Source organism: Battus philenor, unplaced genomic scaffold, assembly GCF_028537555.1.
Source record: "Battus philenor isolate CCGP_79_NKW_IND1 unplaced genomic scaffold, ilBatPhil1.0.hap1 SCAF_17, whole genome shotgun sequence".
Lineage (NCBI taxonomy): Eukaryota > Metazoa > Arthropoda > Insecta > Lepidoptera > Papilionidae > Battus > Battus philenor.
Window position 1 is genome coordinate 11,534,394 of NW_027181679.1, and position 17,541 is coordinate 11,551,934.

Here is a 17,541-nt window from a genome sequence, read left to right on the forward strand (position 1 = left end):
TGTAAATTTCTAACTGTAGTGAAGTTTAGTGTTAAAAACTTAAAAAAAAAGTTAAAACACCTGTTAATTTCTACATTTATTAATTCAATTTAAATTAAAACTACTCAAAATAGAATTTTGTATCTGTTATGTAAAATATACGTAACATTAAATAAACTATAAATTAAATAACATAAGCAATAAGTCAATATTTTTAGTGTGAAGGATGAACCTTGATGCTTTAATAATAAATTATCAACATTTGGCGTCAATTTTGTAAGGGTTAATCTTAAATCTCCTCGGCTAATGATGTCCAGTCTGTAATGAAATGAAAATGGACCACGAAATTTTTTTTCGCTGACGTAGACCCCTTGCAGGTTGTCATAGACCCCTAGGGGTCGATTTAGACCACTTTGGGAATTACTGGTCTACAATATTATATAATTCAGACTTTTGTATTCGTGTTCATTTCAGCCTATGGACGTTCACTGCATGCATATGCCTCACCCAAATACCGCCACGATGTCCGGTCTTGCATTCCACACATTCTGCGACTTTCCGGGACTTTATCTGTATCGTCGGTCAGCTTAGTGGCCGCCTACCTACGCAGTCTATCGGCATTAATTATATATAATAGGCTGCTTTAAAATATATCTCGAAGATAAATAGCAGCGTCCTCTGCATACTATAAAATTCATCACATAGCTATTGCAAATCCGACCATCAGGCGTGTCGATTAGAGTATTCATTGATATATTTGGGAGAGGCCTATACCTTGTAGTGAGCGTCTGTGGACTAAAATGAAGATCATTTGATTTAAGATCGTTAAAGGGGAATGAGTTGCAGTCTATACTTTCTGTTTGTGAAAAAATTTTCTAGAAACAATAAGAGTATCATAATAATACTACAAACTACTCTTTGTGTAGCTGTTGATATCGCAGTGATATATAGTCGATTTGTAACAAAGGAAACATTATTAGATATTCAATTAATATTATATGACTGTGCGCACTCAACACCACGGGTCTATAAAAGACCAGAGCGTTTCAGCACGTTCGCGATGCTCTTCCTGAATAGGTTCGCTTTTACACACAAAAAACACAACACACAGTATTACGTCCGGAACAATTATGAAATGTTTATATGAATTTCTCCTATAAAAATCGTGTCTATTTACGAATATAGTTTTTTTTTACTTTGATAAGATATATTACCGTAATTTTATTGTAAGCAAAAAATATGTTATTAATATATTATTAAAATAAGTTGACGTATATTTAAACAGAGAACTTAAAAGACAATTCCCACGCCAACTCTGGACGAATTATACGAAGGCTTCGTACAATGTACTTCGAGTACAGTATAATGATTCCTTTCCATATAATTTTAAAATAAATACATTGTAATAACTTTTAAGTTAAACGGTTTTTTGATACCCATATTGTGGTGGCTGTGGAAAAATATGTACCTAGTCCGCCATATTGGAACGGCGTCCATCTTGAATTTTAAATTTTGACATGAACATCGTGTTTTACTAGTGTAGCCTTTTAATTTGATACCCATATTGAAGGGGTTAAGGAAAAACACGTAATCCGCCATTTTGTATCGGCGGCCATCTTAGATTTATAATGTGATTGATTTTATTATATTGTATTGTCATCTAAATTAAATGTGTGTACCAAATTTCAGATCAATCTGGCAACGGGAAGGTGCTTAAATTTCAATTTCTAATTTTGATCCAAATAAATTCCGTACGGGTCGAACTAAATAAAACCGTTTAAAAATCCAGACTCTGGAACACTAAGGGCATGTTTTCTGACGCCAGGGTTTCCAATGACTACGCGATCTTACGATATCGAGCACCTAGTGCATGGTACAGGCTACGTAACAGTAGTAATAACATTTTAACTGTGGTGGCGCGTGATATGTACGAAAGTGCTTTCTTTTACCACTGGATACACCTATAGAAAAGTATAAATGGCAAATAACAACTACTATTTATGTTATTTATTTATTCAATGATATATTTTTTATTTAGTCTTTAACTGAACCTATTATCATGTTAATCGTAATTATAATTCTTATAATATTTAATGGAATCTGGAATTACCTTGCGGAAGTCCATCCTAAGTAAGAAAAGGACCAATATTTAGCCACTTCCGCACATGCAGTGGTAGTCGTGCAACAAAGTGCACCGCCCGCCAGCCCGCTGATAAATGCGTACAGCGGGCTGGCGGGCGGAAGCGGCTAAATATTGGTCCTTTTCTTACTTATTCTAATAATAATTTAGGTAATAATATGGATCACAATTATTTCAGAAACATGGGAAGCTTTCTGAAATAAAAACAATTTAATTTGATTTTATTTTAATATTTTGTTAACTTAATATTTGTTAGTTTCGTTAGAGGGTTTTAATAATGCCAGCGGTACAGACGGTAAGAAATTCGTTGACACACCGGAGCGTTTGGATGCCTTAAGATTTTGTTACGCTTTTAGTAAAAGATAACAAAATTCGTCAAAACTGCGTGTTAGAAGTTTATCATTGATATGGACATAGCTAACATGTTTCAAGGCTATTTCTTTATTATATATAGGTTTCTATATCTACATGAGCTAACATGAAATACGTAATGAAAACTAAATGACGTCAAATTGGACGTCTCTGAAATTTGAAGTAAAGGCAGTTCGTGTAACGCTCTCGCCTTAACGAGCTATCATCAGTCAGCAAAGAATGGATCTTGTATGTGCGGAATCTTAAAATAAATCTCTAGTTCTTGCATTTCAATAGTTATAAACATTTATTTATTTATGTAAAAACTTTCTCTAATTTTAATTAGAATTTGACCAACCTCATCTTATTTCTTTACTTTTATTTCACAAATTCGTTCTTATTCTATTGTTGTATTAAGATTGTTTATTGCCTATACCTTCAATAAGCAAGTGGAATAAAATCACGCATAACTACTTATGCACGCACGTATGATATAATTTTTGTATATAAAAATATCAAAAGGTCGGCTTAATGTAAGGAGACGTTATATATGTTTCAATACCAGAATAAAAGAAATGTACAAAGAATGTGGAAGAAAAAAGGTGGAAAAAACCATTACCTTTATTATACACAACCAAAAAATGTTTTAAACTTATAAATATACTCTCCAATGTCTCTCGTAAATCGACGACAAGCCAAAATCGAGTGTCTGGGCAAATATGTCACAACCCCTAGCAAATGTTATTCAAATAGTTATTATTATAAAAAAAAACTTAATTTTTTATGCGAATGTAAATCGTGTTCGATTCGCTTAGCAGATCAAATAATAATGGAAGTTTTTGAAATGTGATTTCGCTGAAAAATCTTACACATACCATGGTCTGCAAGACGCTCCAGCACAATCATCCTCATCCAACTCAGGTTCATGACTAAGATCTCTAAAATATATTACCAATGACATTTTAAACTATTTTGGTAATAGCTACCGCAAACAGCTTAAAAAGTAGTTTAAAAATTACCACGCGACGATCACCTTCCCACAAGTATGAAGAAGTCTAGTAAATAACTAGTCTTCCTTTTAAAGTATTAATCAAGCAAAGGATATGACGGCATGGAAGCTACTCGTCATCGATTCCATCAAAGCGGTACAAGACAGTCACGACCTTTAGTAAAGAAACAATAAGATTGCATGTTTTCTTTTAAATAACTCCTTAAACAAGAAGAATGTGAAAAGATGCATTATTTCGCAACGAGTTGCCCAAATGCTGATAACTTTTTTCCTGTCTACAATATTACTTTTTAATAATTAATATTAATATTACATTTAATAGTAGCTCGAAGAATTGCTTGTCTGGAGCGTCAGTGAGCGGGACACGTCGCTACAACCGATAGCCGTTGAAGTCAAAAGGTTCTCGTAACGACCAAGTGGTCGGTGCTGTGCAGTGTCCGCTGCTGCTGCTGCTGTTGCTGCTGCTGCTGCTGCTGCTACTGCTACTGCTACTACAACAACTACAACAAATACTACTACGCAAATTCTTTGTTCACCAGTTTTATTCCTCACCATAATGATTGGACTTGAATAACTGGAATTGGACTCTTGAATCATTCCAAAATATTTAATTCCAAAATAGACTGGAAATTTTGACAGATTCACATAATACTTATAAAAAAATCAAATTAATATTGTCTGTTTGACTGATTTTGAGCAGATCTGAGCATTGGAACCCCAGCGGTGGAGGACTGAAACTTGCGATCGAAGGTCGCGGATTCGATTCCATGAATACAATAAAGTTCACACTTCGTTTATATATTATATGAAATTGCCACATCTCATAAACAAGTTTTCAGATGATAGGCAGTAGCTTTTGCGTATTAAAATACCACACTGTGATGTTTAGCTCGCCTGCCAAGTGTAGCGATTATGGTATAACCTCTTATTTGCTTGATCTTTAACTTTTTCTTTAACCAGACGATTAAATTAGATATATTTAGTAACGACGTCGTTAACAGATGTATTTATAGCTCCATCAGTTTAAACTAAACGAAAGGTAATTAAATGTAAATTAGCTAACAACGTTCTCGACCGGTCTATTATATAAATTACCCGTGTTTTGTCATTCTGTCCATAAAATAGGGGGGTGGTGGGGAGGTGAAATTAAATTGCAGTTTAATCTCTTTATTATTTATTTCATCGCTGCGTTAATAGTGTAATAGATTTTGTTTGAAACGGTTTACAGTGTTGTATTGTTAATTATTCGCTACTTTAATCATATAAAATCACTTGATACATGAAATATAGAATTCGTCAAAGGTACTTTCATGTAATTTAGTAATATTTTATAGATTCCATTTAATAACTACATTAAATCGAAATGTTTTTTTAATTTTTATTTATTAATTTATTTCTCTCTCTCTATTTTTATTATCTCTCTATACATTTATTAAGATTTAGTACGTTGGTACACATGATAAGTAAATAGCGAAAAAAATATTATATAAAATTGTAAAAATTTAACTTCGATTATTGTATGATAATAATTAAGAATATATGGAACGATTTTAATGTACAGCACATATCAAAATAGCTTCGATTCATCGCGTGCAGCACGCAAATAAACAACAATTTTTTTATATAACTAACAAGCTATAGACTGTAGTAGTGAAATTTCAATAAAGTATACATACTTGATTTGATTTAGGTATACTAAATGAATAGCTGAAGATTGTATTGCAAAAAAAAATCAATTTGTTTGATTCAAAACAGCGAAATAAGAATACGACATTCGAAGAATCTGAAAACAGAACAAATATTTAACACATGTAACTCTTTTATATCTAATTTTTTATAAATACTTCCGTGGATATGAATGGTCGTTGTGGCCTTTAGGTTCTGAAGACCACGGACTCACAACCACAGCGTTCTATGTTCATCTACAAGGCAAACAGACGAAACTGTTAAGGCTGTCAGAAAACGTTAGGTGCAGGTCGTTTACATCCTATTGGAAATATATATGGTAACCCTACGTCTAACAGTGGAAGTTTCACGACTGATGATAGACTTCATGAGCATTTAATAGCATAACAGCAATCTTCACTTGTGTTTTTGAGCTCAAAATGTTTAGCTTAAATCTTAAAGAGGTTTTTAAATTCAAAATATTCTTTAAGTCGGCTCAGAATATTTAATCGCGATATCACAGTGATGGTATTGTTTGCTATTTGCAATAGAATCATCAGCAATAATTTTGAATTAAATTGTTCTATTTTTAAAATTTTTAATGTGACATGACTTCGATCGACCGCTTTCGATGTAAATCTAATTTTTATGGCAGATAATATAAAATACTATTTTTGTCATTGATCGTAAATATTAAAACACATATGCAAGCAAATACTAACACGCACATATACATACATATATCTATGTATCTATCTATCTGTATATAAGATATTTCTACCTAAGCTCATCACAGTATTTCTGAAATTATAAGGCTTAGAGACTAGAAATTTAATATTTCTTTAGACTTTCAAAGCTAAAAGTTGAATTTAAGACATTCCACTCATACAGGCAGTGGAAGTAGTAACGTTTCAGACCATAGACACCTACTTCAAGGCATATGCCTCTCCCAAAGATATCTATCGGAGGATATACTATAATCGCCCCGCTGGGGGGGGTTGGCAATGTTTTGGGGTATTATAGTAGGCAGACGACGCTGCTGCTTATCCTTTGGAACTTGTTTGTGATCAGTGGCAATCCTATATAATTAATGAACAAAGTGTGATATATACAAAATTTTGTCTCGGGAATTGAACTTGCAACTTACGATCGCAAGTCGTATTCCTCTACTACTTATAGGTATAAATAAATTTATAATTCAACTTTATTTCGGGGTATAAATTTTTTGGCACATTAAAAGTTATCAAAAATGATAGATTTAAAATTACAACTACGAAATGGCAGTGAGTTCTACGCGAAGCTGGTGCGCCACATCTTCTGTTAATATGTCATATAGTCAAGTAATTTTTTTAATTTTATTTATACGTTTAATTTTTATACACCGATGAGATTAAAAATTTAAATCAATAAATTATATAAGCGTATAGAAATGAATAGGAAATATTTAAATCACATTTCTATATATACTCACGGATACAAATGTCTGTCGGGACAGTGGAACGTAGTGTCCGGCTCGAAGTATCATCGGATTAGTCATGCGCATCATTGCAAAGTATAGTGTCCTCTTGAATTTTATGTCCTGATCGTACCACGCGCATTTATATAGAACTGTGTGCAGGTTTTTGCTCTGTGAAGTTTAATGACCTTATTGCCTGATTCTTTACTTGTATTGGTTTTTGGAAGATTTTGAAAATCTGACTCTGCCGACGGACGCCCACTGCGAGGCGACCGGTCATATGGCGTTCTGTGGGAGAGGCCTATCTCCCACAGAACGCCATATGACCGGTCCTGCGCTGCCCGCATTCAGCGATTTCTCGTGTCTCTCTTCTATATCTCCCGTCTTCGATATTGTCGATCTATCTATTGGGGGGCATACCCAGGCCGTGTCTACCGGCTTGTGCAACCTTTCAGGCCCAACCGCCTTCGCTTGTACAAGCGATGAAAGTCAATTAAGTCAATATGCATAAAATATTTACGTTCTATAAAAGTTGATTTGTTACAGGCATAATAGATATGAAGGAAAATAAAACAAATCTAAGCAAAATAATAAGTATATAAATAAATTATGTAAAACAATATGTTAAAAACTGAGAAACGAGATGATGGATGAAAGGTATCGGAAAAGAGGGTAAATGGAATGACAGGACAAGATAGATGAAATGTAGATTGTAAAGAAAGAATGAAATATCTTAAGACGCATGAAAGAAGAGCGCAAAAATAAAAATATAAATGATAAAATTATTTAAAAGAAATAAAAGTCTCTAACCCGTAAATAAGTTAGGGATACGAGAGGCCTCTAACAGCGGGAGCCATAAATAAAAAAATAGATTTAAAGGGGTACATGTATACCTCCTTTACTATTAAATAATAATCAATTAAACAAACAAATCAAACGTTAAAGAATATATTATTGATAACTATCTAAACTGTCTTTCATCGTAGACTTGATACTATCAGAAAATAAATTACGCTAACATATTTCATAATGATCATTTTGTACAGGTTGATCGCAAATGTGTTTAAAAATATTTTGCTTATAAATTAACTATATATAACTTTAGCTTTTACATCTATAACCAATCACCCTGTATGTATGTATCGATGTGAATTTTTAATACTCACAGTTTCTGTGAGCTCATGCCCACACCAGCAGCTCACGAATAGCTGGCTTATCATCACCGATAAGTATGTCGTTATAGACGCAAACTGTAAACTACGCCAATCCACCTGTAAATATAAAACCAAGTTAAGTGACTGTCTCTAAAGACTGTTTTTTGATAAATGAAGTAAAGAAAACTTAGGTTATTCTAGTATATTCTAGATTACGAGGTCTATAACTGGTTTGCGATAGCCAAAATGTCATCAATAAAATGTTTTAGTAAATAACACAGCCATATTTCGCTGATGTCGGCTGTGTTGATAAAAGACATGTCTTATATTAAAACAAAAGTAGTGACTTTATGATTGAACTGATAATAATACAATATTATTCCAATCCATTCAAACTGAGGCTTCCGAGGATTCTTTTGAGTTGTATTGTCACAAGAATTTCAGGCATAGGACGTTCATAGCAAGATAAAAGCCTCCCGCATAAATTTAAAATGTAACCGGTTGAAAGAGGCATTCGAATTTAGTAACTGTGAAGTCAAAGTTAAGCGCCTTTAGTGATCTGCCACTTTGAACTAAGTATACAATAATTACAAGAATTTTGTCAAAACACTGAAACTTTGAAATATGTCAATAGGTGGCGCTAGTGGTCGATTATAAGGCACTGCTCCGTAGAGTCTGGGAGTTTATTTTATTTAGGCCCTTGCATTAAGATAGTACAAGTAGCGCCCGGTTAACATTATAAGAGTTCAATGGCTTCAAAATTCGTTAATATATTAAAATGTAGAGACCTCAGCGAAGAAAGAAAGACGGATTAGCCTAAGTGTCATCTGTGGCCTGTCACCTGGAACCGACGAAATTGGAAATGCCATTTGGAACGCAGTGTACAGAGATAAACAAATTTTCGAAAAATATATTATTATTAAACTTACCACTACAAAATAAAATAGTAAGGAAACCTAGAATGTAGTGGTTGAGAATGGATGTATTACTAATGGAATGAAAGAGAAAGACTGGGAAAATTGTAGAATGGAAGAAACAGTACGCCAGATAATATGATACATGAAAGAGAAGAATGATAATAATAAAAAATATGAATAAATTATTGGAAATAAAAAGTCCCTGTCCCACACGAGATAGGGGAACGGGAGGTCTCCAATAGCGGGACAATAAAAAAAAAACTTACCACTAAGATACGCAAAGCGGACATACAAATCAATCCAATACTGCCGATTAGTTGGAAAAACAGGAAAGTGTGGTACGCTTTTTCCACCAGTTTGGTAAATCTATAACGAAAAACTAATCTAAGAGATACAGATCTTAAACTAGAATATTTTAAATAAGTGAATCTTAAGTAATCAACCGCAGAACTTAAGTCGCTATAATGACATCACGCGAAAACTTCCTTATAGATAAGGACAAAAAATGCTATTTTTAATATAGCAGTGTGAAAACAAAAAAACTGTGTTAATGTATAATGAATTATATCAGATATATGTATCGATATATTCTCCATTATGATTTAACTTTTAATCATACTCTTACGTAGTTAAAATTACTATTAAATCGTTTAAATTCTACGATGTATGAAGAAGATTGTATCGTTGTTTCAACCCATAGAGGCCAACTGCAAGACAGGCCTCCCCAAAAATATATTTATATGGAGGATAAGCCGTAATTTCTCTGGAAACTTGTTTGCGCATTGGCAATCCTATAATACTTAATGCACAAATTGTAAATTATAAGATTGAACACGCGACCCGCGATCGCAAGTCTCAGTTCTCTACCGCATTCGTTTTTATTTACAAGTTTATAATAAAAATAAACAATATATTACTGTACATAAATCATTAATACAATTAAAGTACATGTAATTATCATCATTATAATAATTTCAGCTATTGGACGTTCATTGATCCTAGATTTGATCTAAAAATTTCTAACGAGACAGGTTGGAAGCGGCTTGCTTTCGACTGATGCCGACTATATACAAGCATAACAAGATCATCTGTCCGCTCTGTGGGCGGACGTTTTACACTGCGTTTGCTAATCATTGGTCTTCACTTCAAATTCTTAGATCCCAGCAGCTATCAGCTCCGTGTCATGGATGTTTCTGGTCTCGTCTTTGCGACCTGGTTACCAAGTGGCACTGAACTTTATTTGCGTAATCTGTTGGGATATATCGATTACTTTCGTATGTTTGTCTTTCTTCTTATCTACGGATTTCCTTATTATATTTTATTTATTGATCTTCTAACAAGGTATTACTTACTCTACAACCGTCTGATGTTGTTTTACGCATTCTATTAATTTATTATAATTAATTTCTAAATATTTTCTTCGTTCCTCCGATGTTTGTAATTTCTTTTCACACGGACGTATCTGTAAATATAATTAAAGTTATAAAATAGAGATGTTGAGTAATTTGGCTGTGGCGGTTGTGTGATTCGCATTGTTTGCCGCATACGCATTTATCAGCGGGCTGGCGGGCGGTGCACTTTATTGCACGACTACCACTGCATGTGCGGAAGTGGCTAAATATTGGTCCTTATAAAATAGAGTTTTCAAAGCATAGTCATAAATCCAAAAAGCAGTCAGTCATCATGTAGACGGTGTTATATTATAATTAGCTGATTCTTATTGCAAAAGGACAATACTTAATTTCTTCAACATACGATGTAACTAGTTGACACGGCAAATTTAATGCCACACTAAACGGACATACTTCGGATTTTAAATATAGCAAATTTTTAAGTTAAATTTTCTACACTGCTATATAGATAGGATATAGACAACGAGAGTTTGACAAGGAATTGACAGCTCCATATGCATTGGATTTTAAAAATAGAAGCAGCATTAACATTAACAGATGAGGATTGAAGGCGACTAAAAATAAAAAAAAAAAGGCTAGACTCATTTTTATCTGAACTGATGAATTAATAATTCATATTTTAATACTTATTGTCGCGTTCCCGATGAAGAAATGTATAAAATCACAAAAATTATAAAAAAATAGCACAGCCTTTCTGGAGGTATAATGGCGTATATGTTATACCGAGTTGAAGTTGGAGGACTAGAAAGTAATGTCGCTTTCTTGAGTTAAATTCACACGACAACATTTTTAACAAGTTTTTATTTCTAATCAACAATATATTCACCTTCGTTATCAACAACCTTTTGTCATCAAGTATACAAATTTTCAATACGGTAAAAATAAACTGGCTTTTCTGTAAATATGTCGACAGAAACGACATTACTTTCCAGTCTTCCTAATATTTATTTAGGTGATGGTAATACCAGGTGAACAGATGACATAGTTATGGTCGAAAGTGACTGGATGCAGGCAGACAGGTCTTCATGGTGGTCTGGAAGGAAGCCTATACCTTACAGTAGACCTCTTATCGACTGAATAATACAAGCATGGAGAATGTAAAGTTTTGTTATTGAATATTACGGAGAAGAAATACGAGAAAAACAACTGATACAAGTGTTTTAACACTGCGACTACTGCATATATTTCAAATGTTTATATTGTTAATATTTTAAACACAAAGTCCATAGTTTTATAAAAATATTTAATGGAATCAGGCGTTACCTCGCGGAAGTCCATCCTAAGTAAGAAAAGGACTAATATTTAGCCACTTCCGCACATGCAGCGGTAGTCGTGCAATGAAATCGCCCGCCAGCCCGCTGATAAATGCGTATGCGGCAAACAATGCTAATCACACAACCGCCTCCACCAAATTACTCAACACGTGTTTCCCATGGAGGGGCATCTTCAGGAGTTATGTTACACCGATTAGTGCCAAACACAGAGCTCTGTGGACTGGTGAAGTGAAGGGATGGAAGTGGCTAAATATTGGTCCTTTTCTTACTTTATTTAAAAATTTTAGTAATTTACAAGTATTTATTTATTGCCTATATATATCTATATTATATATAAATTAGTAGTGAGTACATTCGAAATATATCAATTATACTTACAATATAACAATCCTTACCGCATGGCAGCCACTTGAGCAGTGGCTGCCATGCGGTAAGGATTGAGACTGAGTTCAATACCCGAAATACGATCATATATAATTCACACTTTGTCCATTAGTTACATAGGACAATCTCATAAATAATTTTCCAGAAGATGGACAGCGATCTCTTCGTATTATGCACTGTGATCTCCAACAAGCGTGGCGATTATGTTATATCCCCTCTAGATATCTTTGGGGGAGGCCTAATCCTTGCAGTGGGCGTCTGAACACTGAATCGATACGGTACTTACACTTAAAATCTTGTCTTTAATAATGTCGATTTGTGCGCAACCAAATATGACCATTGACAAGGCCACGCTGTCAACTCCGAAGTACATATAAGCACTCATGCATATTGTTGTTAATTGAAAGGCATATCCCAGTTCGTACTGCGGAGAATATTCTGGATGTATCGGCATCCTAGAAAAATTCAATGAGAAGTTAGAGTTAGAGAAAGAAGTTAGAGAAATGATATCATTCGAGTTCTAAATAAGCAATCGGGCGCGGTCAAGAAAGCCGACGTGAAATGACTAAGAGGAAGAAACAGCGACCAACCAAGACTCCAAGGACTTTTTTTCCGTTATTGTAGGTCTTTCGTACCCCTAACTTATTTATGGGTTGAGCCTTTTATTTCTTTTTTATAATTTTTCCACTTATATTTTTATTTTGTGCGCTCTTCTTCCATGCGTCTTAATTCTTTCCTTACATTCTACAATTCATCTGTCTTGCCCTTTCACTCCATTTTCCCTCATTTCCGATGCCTTTCATTCATCAACTTGTTTCCCAAGTTTTTACAATTGCTTACATAATTTATTTATAAACTTATTATTTTGCTTTCATTCGTTTTATTTTATTTGCGTTTTTCTTAGATTATTCATTTCTTTTTATTACGTTTATCAAAATTTTTCTACATAGCTTAAGAAACTCTGGTCGCATCTCATCATTCTCGATCAGCGAGGCTATAGAGTCCTCGAAGATCTTAGTGCCTAACCGGCATTCGGATTCGACTAGGAGACCTTCGAACGCGGGACAGTGGGCTACAAGGTGGACCACGGACTGGTCGCCGCCCGTGCATCGTGCACGTGGGGTCCTCCTTGAGCTTGAACCGGTAAACTCAGAGAACCCCCCCTGCCCCGTGAAGAGCTGGACCAAGACCGCGTCCACCTCGACACTGCGAAGCACGCGGTAGACTGAGATGGCGTCCGGGAAGAATTTCCGCGTTGTCGATGCCGTCGTACCTTCTATATACCTCCTATTCCTGCAAGACGAAGGGGAGAGAGTATGCTTCCTCAGCTACTGCAGGAGGGTGGTAATGGATGCAATAGGTAAAAATAAATAATGTTGCAAAATAGAAGGGAAACCTAGAATGTAGTGGTTGAGGATGAATGTATGGCTAATGGAATGAAATGAAATGGGAAAATTGTAGAATGAAAGAAATAGTACGACAGATAAGATGATATGAAAGAGAAGAATGATAATAATAAAAAAAAGAAATGAATAAATTACTAGAATTAAAAAATCCCTGTCACACACGAGATAGGGGAACAAGAGGTCACCAACAGCGGGGACCATTTAAAAAAAAAATACCTCCTATTCCATTCGTCAAGCGTTCTTAGCCTAAGCTGTCGCTTGACGAATGAGATGGGGCGTTCCTCGTAGTCCGGTCTTCTTTTGTACTTCAGGGCCGCGTTTTCAGCCAGTTTAACCGACATCTCATTCCTCACCGTCCTCGCGTGCACCGCGTTCACCCAGTTAAGAGATGGAGGGCATCAGATCTTGCGTCGCTTAGTATGGCTCATGACTGCGCAGACCCGCTAGCCGCGGAACCTGTCGCTTCCGCTAATGCTAGCAGCTCTGCCTCGTACACAGTGCAGAAACTACCAAACTTCAGCTTTTTGCTGTGAAGTTGTGCAGCGAGAAACCATGGACTGACAATGGATGTTAATCATCGAGGTGAAAACGATTTTGAATCTTATCATCATTTGAGGCTCATATGTAATCTGTATAGGTCTATGTCCAGCTGTGCTATATTGTCCATTGCATGATTCATATCATTTACATTTCATTCATTATTACTAAGTATCAAAAGGTATTGTCCCAAATAAAAAAATATTTATTAAATTAATTTGATACTAACATATAAGCCAAAGGTTCTAGGGGAATGATTTGTTTAATGCTATTCATAAAAGTGTATAGAAAATTTGAATAGTGCCTTACCACATGTCAAATGGAAACTTTCGACTTCCCGCGTCGTCGAACAAGGGTTTCAGCGCCCATAAGCCGCACGTCGTTTGCGAGCTTATCATAAAAGCCAGAAGAAGTCTCTTTATGCGGCCGGCGTGCCATTTCAGGATCCTTTAATAAAAATTGAAATCCCATTGAAGATTCCCTTACATTTCATTAAAAGTTTAACTTGCGCATATTACAAACCTATTTGTATTTGAAAGGATCTAAATCTAATATATAAAATTCTCGTGTCACGGTGTTCGAACTTGAACTCCTCTGAAACGGCTCGACCGATTTTTACCAAAATTTATATGCTTATTCAGTAGGTCTGAGAATCGGCTACTATCTATTTTACTTACCCCCGAGTGTAAGGGTTGTTCACCCCTAAAATTTTTTTTTTTAAATTTTTGGACGAAATTTTTTGTTTTTATTTTTTTATGATACAGCATACAAAAATACATACAACCCTAAATTTTTACCCATCTACGATCAACCCTTATTTTTTTTTTGCAAAACAACAATTGCGGGCTTAGCTAGTAATTTTATATAAACACTGCATGTTTGGTTTTATTTCAATAAATAAGTAATCATATTAAATATATCAGTGTGACCGCATGGTAAAGTCGTTTCGATGAACGCACCGAAAGTTTAAGCAAAAATTGTGATCATTCAATAAGTTTTGTTACTTACCCTATACCCACAAAGACTTACTAATATTCGTTCAACACTATTAAGAGGTTATGTAAACATTTAAAAAGAAGTTCATAGTAACTATTTATTTCCACTGCCGAACCAGGGACAGCAAGCTGCTAGCTATATTCGATTGTTGGTGGACGCTGTTAGCTGTTTTGGCTTTTACAGATTCATCAGAGAGCTGGAGGATCCGAAATCCGCGAGATAAGAAACTAAAAAAAAATCGCTGCTGCCTTCTTTAAAGGAGAGAGTTAATCCAAGGTTGATCAACAGAGGTAGACGCGGTCTCGGCCCAGCTCTTCACGGGGCACGGGGGGTTCTCTGAGTACCTTCACAGGTTCAAGCGCAAGGAGGACCCCTCGTGCTTCTGTGAACCGGGCGTGGGAAAGACCGTGATCCACCTTGTGGTCCAGTGTCCCGCATTCGGGGGACTCCGGTTCGACATCGAGTGCCGGTCTGGTGTAAAAATCAGGGAGGAATCAAACGCCTCCCTGATTAGAGAAGAAGATAAAAGAGTTCCTCCTACTATGTAGAAAAATAATAAGCATAGTGATAGATAAAAATAAAACCTTTAAAAATTTTAATAACCAAAATCAATAAAAATAATGTGATAACGTAATAATGCCTATAAAGAAATAAAATAAAAATGTAAAATAAAGAAAATTTAAGATAGTAATGAGGGATGAATGAAAGGCGTTACAGAGTGAAAGGGAATGACAGAAGAATGGTGGTAAGACAGAAACGAAACGAACGATAGATCATGAAACGATAGATCATATGATGCATGAAAGAAGAGTGAGAAAAGAAAAATGTTCGTGAAAAATTTAATAATGTAAAATAGTCCCTGTCCCACACAAGATAGGAGGTACGAGTTATAAAAAAAGGTTGATAGACAACCATGTTACGACGACAACCATGTTTGAACAACAAACTGTTAATAAGAGAATACTATAATAAAAGGTCACCTTTGATGTTCTTCGCATACCGGTTGAAAAATCTCGCTTTTCATTAGCTTTAATAGATCCTTCACTACATCCACGTTCACTAGGAACACTGTAATTTTTAAACATAGACATGCCTGAGTGAATAGCAGGTAAGAGGCTTGAGAAACTGCCTCCAAGTCGCCCCAAACCTGAATAATATATACTAGTTGGAATATCAGAAACAAATATTGTAGCGTCAACATAAATGTTCTATAGATTTTGTGGGTCAATGATTCCTCGGCCGGAGGTACCCAAACTCCTAAATATTTCATAACGAACTTCGCTCTATTAAGAAATAGGTTCTCGGACGTCATGGTATCTCGTACCCTTTGCTGTCTAAACTGATTTCACAGTAAGAAAATAATTGTATAACGATCCTACAATCACAATGTTGTTATGATTGGATAATAAGGTAATTTTCTTGAATAGTAAACAATGTTTTATAGGCAACATGTAATTTTTAACCCTATTATACAGTTTATAAACGGTTTGTAGCTAATTTCTTGTACAAGCGATAATTGTATCTTTGTAACGAAATATTTTAGCCATTTATATTCAGGCATTTGTTTTAAAAATTAGAAAATATAGACATATATTTGGATATAACGGTTAGCATAAAACCTTTTTCTAGGAACCTTCATGAAAGGGTCAAAGATGTTAATATCCTTAGTATAATCTCAATAAATATTTATGATAAGATTTTTTGTTGATTTTTGGTTTTTGATATTTATGTTTACAATAATTATAATAAATTTAAATAAAATAGGGGACGCCCATAGTGTATTTACAAGGTATCGTGAATAATTGGCTGTACCAAAGTTTCGACTGCAAAAAGTCGCTAATTCATTTGTAATAAACAGAATCAGATTTTGTAATAAAATTCCGCAAAATATTATTGGACTACCACTTACAAAATTCAAAGCGCATATTAAAAGTAAATTTACAGAAAAAGCTTATTGTTGAAACGAATATTTAAATGACAAGAATCCTTGGTAGTTATATTTCTTGATTACATTTAATTTTATTAAGGCTTTATCTAATAAGGTGTATATGTATAAATCTTTGTTGTTTAACTATAAAAAGACGTGTTTTTGTGAAGTTTATTCCTGTTTATTCTTCACATCTACACCTTTGCGAAGCAGAGTAGAGTCAAAAGTAAAATACTTCAAAAAAGTTGACGTTCAATAAAGGTTCTGTTAAAAGTTCCAACATTGAATAAATTAATTTTATTTTAATCTTTAAGGCTTCTAATGTCTGTGTATTATTATGTAAATTTATAAATGTAATAAACTTTATACATGACCTTTCAAAATTTTTTCTACATTGCAAAATGTTTTTATATTATGTTAAAACTTACGAATTTAAATAAAAGTTTCTATTTCTAAACCATTATCTATATTATTTGTTACATTTCATTTTTGATGTGATTTTTGATATGAAAGTGTAAATTAATTAATAGATGTAATTATGATATTGATCTAAAAAACGCGTCTGTGCTTATCGTGGGCTCTAATATAAACAAAAAGAATTCGGAACTCTAGCAGAACAATAAAGAAATACTCTACTTTCTCTCTTCATCTCTCTCTCTTTAATGACGTAGACAATGAACACTATAAGTGATTCCAAGTGGACAATATGGAATAATAAACAAATTTCACTACTGCAACGTTTTCCATTTGAAACATTGTACACTAATTAGCCACAAACATAGTTTTATAGTTAGTTCTAATGGGTAAACAGAATTAAATCTCAGGTAAGAATACAAAACGTGAGTGGGCATCAGACATCATTAATTTCTTTAAAAGTTATTATTATATTATCTTAATAACAATTAAGAGACACTACACGGTAGTGTATTACAAA

At 34.3% G+C, this 17,541-nt stretch overlaps 1 protein-coding gene across 1 annotated transcript; it reads right to left on the bottom strand.

Moving 5' to 3' along the window:
* Positions 1-5,211: 5,211 nt before the first annotated feature.
* Positions 5,212-15,992, bottom strand: LOC137919630 (odorant receptor Or1-like). Its single transcript, XM_068762743.1, has 8 exons — positions 15,661-15,992; positions 13,994-14,131; positions 12,028-12,196; positions 10,024-10,133; positions 8,938-9,037; positions 7,767-7,871; positions 6,616-6,771; positions 5,212-5,262 (listed from the first exon to the last, which is right to left on the bottom strand). Exons 1-8 carry the CDS (start codon positions 15,990-15,992, stop codon positions 5,212-5,214), a joined length of 1,161 nt encoding a protein of 386 aa, XP_068618844.1.
* Between the last annotated feature and the right edge of the window lie 1,549 nt (positions 15,993-17,541).

What these genes read in the sequence shown, in the direction of transcription:
- LOC137919630 (XM_068762743.1), bottom strand. Translation starts at nt 15,992, where the DNA reads ATGACGTCCGAGAACCTATTTCTTAATAGAGCGAAGTTCGTTATGAAA. An exon ending in GGCATGAGCTCACAGAAACT is followed by an intron (nt 6,772 to 7,766) that starts GTGAGTATTAAA and finishes TAAACTTCACAG; the next exon opens with AGCAAAAACCTGCACACAGT. An exon ending in CCCGACAGACATTTGTATCC is followed by an intron (nt 5,263 to 6,615) that starts GTGAGTATATAT and finishes TTCTGTTTTCAG; the next exon opens with ATTCTTCGAATGTCGTATTC.